Below are 4,207 nucleotides of genomic sequence, written 5' to 3' on the forward strand. Positions count from 1 at the left end.
TTCCTCCCCAGGCTGGCTTTGAACCACTATCTTCAGACCTCAGCCTCCTGAGTAGCTAGGCTTACAGGCGTGAACCACCAGCTTTTTGTCTTTTTGTCCTTCCTTCCTTCCTTCCTTCCTTCCTTCCTTCCTTCCTTCCTTCCTTCCTTCCTTCCTTCCCTCCTCCCTCCCTCTCTCCCTCTCTCATCCCCCCCTCTATCTTTGTCTGTCTCATACACATAAATTGAGTGCATTGTTGAATACGAGTTTGGAATCGTCTTTTAATTACTGGTTACTACTTTAACTAGGTTGTGCTTATAAAGATATAATCAGTGTAGTTTTAATGAAGTGGAGGTATTTGCAGAAATTTTTGTGGCTGAAAGTATGATCTGCTCTTAAATATATCTGTAAAGAAAGTGGTGACTCTCATTGCTTGCAGAGTTTTACACACATGTTCACACATACACCCCACCCGCATGCTCGAACACATACTCATTAGTCAATGAGTTTTACTTTTCTTTCCATCTTTTCTATGCTGGTATTTTTTTTTTTTGGATGTCTTGAAGTTAGGTGGGTGAAGATCTTTTACTTATCATTCCGTTGAGTTGTTTACTACACTTGCGGCGTGCTTGTGTCTGATTCGTGTCTCTTTAGGACTGTGACAGCTTTGAGTCACCAGCTGCTGTGCTCTAATTATTATGCTATGGCTTCCCCCTCTGTTACAATGGCCTGGAATTGCTCCATTTACCAACAGTCTCCTTTCCCATTCTTTTCAGCTTTCCCACGTGGATATTTTTTTTTAACGTAGATGATATCTTTCTATCAAACACTATTGGAGCTGAAGATCTTAGAAAGTTAATCTGATCGTTTCTGTCTTAGAGGAGGTAATTTCTTCTAATGACTAATGTGTCTCAAGGCACTGTAATCTTATAATATGTGTTGTTCTGTTTTCAAATTACTTTTTCTGCTAATAAATAATAGAATAACGAGTAATGGAAGCTGCACGAAGCCTGGGCTGTGCGGGGGGCTCTGCCTGTGCCCGATAGGAGCCCGTAGTCCCCACGCAGCCTTCGTCTCCCGGCCATGGTCAGCGGAGCTGCTGGCCTGTTGTGACGTGTTTTCTTTTCTTTTGGGCAGTACTGATATTTAAACTCAGGCCTCTGCCACTGAAGCCATGCCCCCTTCCATTTTTGCTTTCATTATTTTCTTCAGACAGAGCCTTGCTTTTTGCCCATGCAGCCTTGGACTGTGATCCTCTTATTTGCTCTTCCCACATAGCTGCTGTAATAGGGAGCAGGCCCGGGGGGGGGGGGGGGAGCGGGGCCACAGGGCGCTGGCGAGTCTCAGGAGTTCACGGCACAGGACTGGCAGGTGCAGTAGCCTATTGTCCAAGTCCCTGCCTCTGCCTGTAGGAATTCAGACACGCCCATCACGTGGGGGTGGGACTTCCCCTTCCTCCACCATGAAGACAAGAAGGCGCCAGTTAAACCCAATTCCCTATCATCCACCCCGTGGCCAAGATGGCATTGGTTAGACCCAGAGATCTTATTTTAGCACCAATGAGTGGCTTTCCTGGGATAGATCCATGCCCCAGGAGCCAAATTTTAAAAGACCCTGGCTTTCAGGAAGCAGCCCTGTGCCTGACAGGCCCTGAGGCTGAGTGCGTCCTGAACTTGTGCTGGATCCTCTGTGTTCTTGGCCTCTGTGGTCTTGGTCCTCTGTGGTCTTGGTCCTCTGTGGTCCCGGCCTCTGTGGTCCTGGCCTCTGTGGTCTTGGTCCTCTGTGGTCTTGGTCCTCTGTGGTCTTGGTCCTTTGTGGTCCCGGCCTCTGTGGTCCTGGCCTCTGTGGTCTTGGTCCTCTGTGGTCGTGGCCTCTGTGGAGCCGGCCTCTGTGGTCCCAGCCTCTGTGGTCGTGGCCTCTGTGGTCTTGGTCCTCTGTGGTCATGGCCTCTGTGGTCGTGGCCTCTGTGGTCCTGGCCTCTGTGGTCGTGGCCTCTGTGGTCCCGGCCTCTGTGGTCTTGGTCCTCTGTGGTCATGGCCTCTGTAGTCTCGGCCTCTGTGGTGCCGGCCTCTGTGGTCCTGGCCTCTGTGGTGCTGGGCTCTGTGGTCCTGGCCTCTGTGGTCCCGGCCTCTGTGTTCTCGGCCTCTGTGGTCCTGGCCTCTGTGGTCTTGGTCCTCTGTGGTCGTGGCCGCTGTGGTCTTGGTCCTCTGTGGTCATGGCCTCGGTGGTCGTGGCCTCTGTGGTCTTGGTCCTCTGTGGTCGTGGCCTCTGTGGTCTTGGTCCTCTGTGGTCTTGGTCCTCTGTGGTCTTGGTCCTCTGTGGTCTTGGTCCACTGTGGTCGTGGCCTCTGTGTTCGGCCTCTGTGCTCGGCCTCTGTGTTCTCGGCCTCTGTGGTCCTGGCCTCTGTGGTCTTGGTCCTCTGTAGTTGTGGCCTCTGTGGTCCTGGCCTCTGTGGTCCCGGCCTCTGTGGTCGTGGCCTCTGTGGTCCTGGCCGTCTGTGGTGCATGCCCTGGTTCTCGCCCATCCCTGCGGCCTCCCCAACAGTGAGTCCACATGCAGATGTGCTCGAGTTGCTCTGCTGCTTAAGAAGAAAGTTACTTTCCAGGGTGCCGTGTCCCTCGAGCTCAAGTGAGCAAACGGAGACCACAGGAGTCGCGAGGTGCACCTGCAAGCTTCCCTTGCTGGGTGAATTCGCCAGGCTAGACTCGCCTATCCTGATGTGAGGCTCTGACGCACCCACCCAGACAGCCGGGGACTTTCCACCCCCAGAGAGGAGACTCCTGCAGCGCCAGGGCCTGTGGCGGACGGAGCCCCCTGCGCGCAGGGCAGCTATGCTTGTAAGGAGCCCCACACAAGCGTGAACGGGGCAGGACTCAAGAACCACCAGCCGGTTCTGCCGCGACTTCCTGGTTAGTGAGCCTTGAACTAGGAAGGAGGGCAAAGCCGATCTGTTCGCCTTGAGGGGACTGTGCTGCAAATTGGGACTCGAGTGTCCACTAAAGTCACAGGGCCAGGCCAGCCCCCGCCCCCCAGCACAGCGCTCCCGGCACCCCTGCAGGCGTCTCTCCATCCTCAAGTCTGCCTCTCTTGCAGCCCAGCATGAAACGCGTCCCTGCGCCCCAACTCCGCTCCCCCGGCCACACCAGGTCTCCCCACGCTTATCGGAGCTCGGGAGGCTGCGATTTCACAGCCCAGATGAAAGGGAAGCCCAGATTAGGGAGCCTCGCTCGGAAATGGATGACTTCACCGGCAGGAGGACCCCCGGGGGATGCGCTGGCCCGCGGTGGCCACACCGGTTCAGCCGGTTCTTCCTCTCCGCACTCAGGCCCGCGCCCTGAATGGGGAGCATTCATCGCCTTCCTGACTCACCCCGCGGACCCACTGCGCTCCTGCGCCTGCGTCTAGACACCGGGGGACTGGCCGGGTCTGCCCCCTCCCCCTCCCTCTCTCATTACAAGGCTTATCTGGTGGCACATCACCCCCAGAGACTCCCAAACTGAAAGCCCCAGCCCGGAGTGCGGCTGACAGCAGGCGGAAAACACAGCTACCTGTGCTCCTCCAAGTGTAGCATTAGGGGACACATGCCTGGGGGGGGGAGGGAGGGAGGAGGGAGGGCGGGCGCAGGGGGGGCTTGCCGGGATCAAGGTATAAGATTCAAGCTGCCTTTGAAATAAAACCTGAGTTGTTAGGATTGGTTCCAAAGGGTTTGGTGGTGAGCTAATCCGGCTAGAAGCAGGAGGAAGCTACCCCACCTCGCAGACAGAGCCCAGTGCGCTTCCAGCTGGGGCTGCACCTGGAAGCCCTCCGGGGAGGCCAGCAAGGATATCGGTGGGATGGATGGGAACCAAGCACCCACGGAGAGGCCAGAGCGGACTCGTGCCGAGAGAAAGAGGAGGGAGCGCACACCTGCTGAAGAACACAGCCTGCTGCGGTGGCGCCCACCTGGAATCCCAGCTACTCAGGGGGTGAGATCTGAGGATCAAAGCTTGAAGCCAGCCAGGGCAGGGAAAGTGTTTATCTCCAATAAATCACCAGTGCCTCAAGTGCTGAAGAGCTAGCCTTGAGCCAAAAAAATAGCTCAGGATGCATCCAGGCCCTGAGTTCAAGCCCCAGGACTGGAGAGAGAGAGAGAGAGAGAGAGAGAGAGAGAGAGAGAGAGAGAGAGAGAGAATACAGCCAACTGGCGGTGACTATTTTATCCTCCTAAATGAAAGAAAAAGTCACAAGT

General features: G+C 55.4%; 1 protein-coding gene across 1 annotated transcript; it reads right to left on the reverse strand.

The window, feature by feature from the left end:
• Positions 1 to 1,600: 1,600 nt before the first annotated feature.
• On the reverse strand, positions 1,601 to 2,503 carry LOC125356801 (balbiani ring protein 6-like). Its single transcript, XM_048353508.1, has one exon. It carries the CDS (start codon positions 2,501 to 2,503, stop codon positions 1,601 to 1,603), a length of 903 nt encoding a protein of 300 aa, XP_048209465.1.
• Positions 2,504 to 4,207: the final 1,704 nt, after the last annotated feature.

This window comes from Perognathus longimembris, chromosome 8, assembly GCF_023159225.1.
Source record: "Perognathus longimembris pacificus isolate PPM17 chromosome 8, ASM2315922v1, whole genome shotgun sequence".
Lineage (NCBI taxonomy): Eukaryota > Metazoa > Chordata > Mammalia > Rodentia > Heteromyidae > Perognathus > Perognathus longimembris.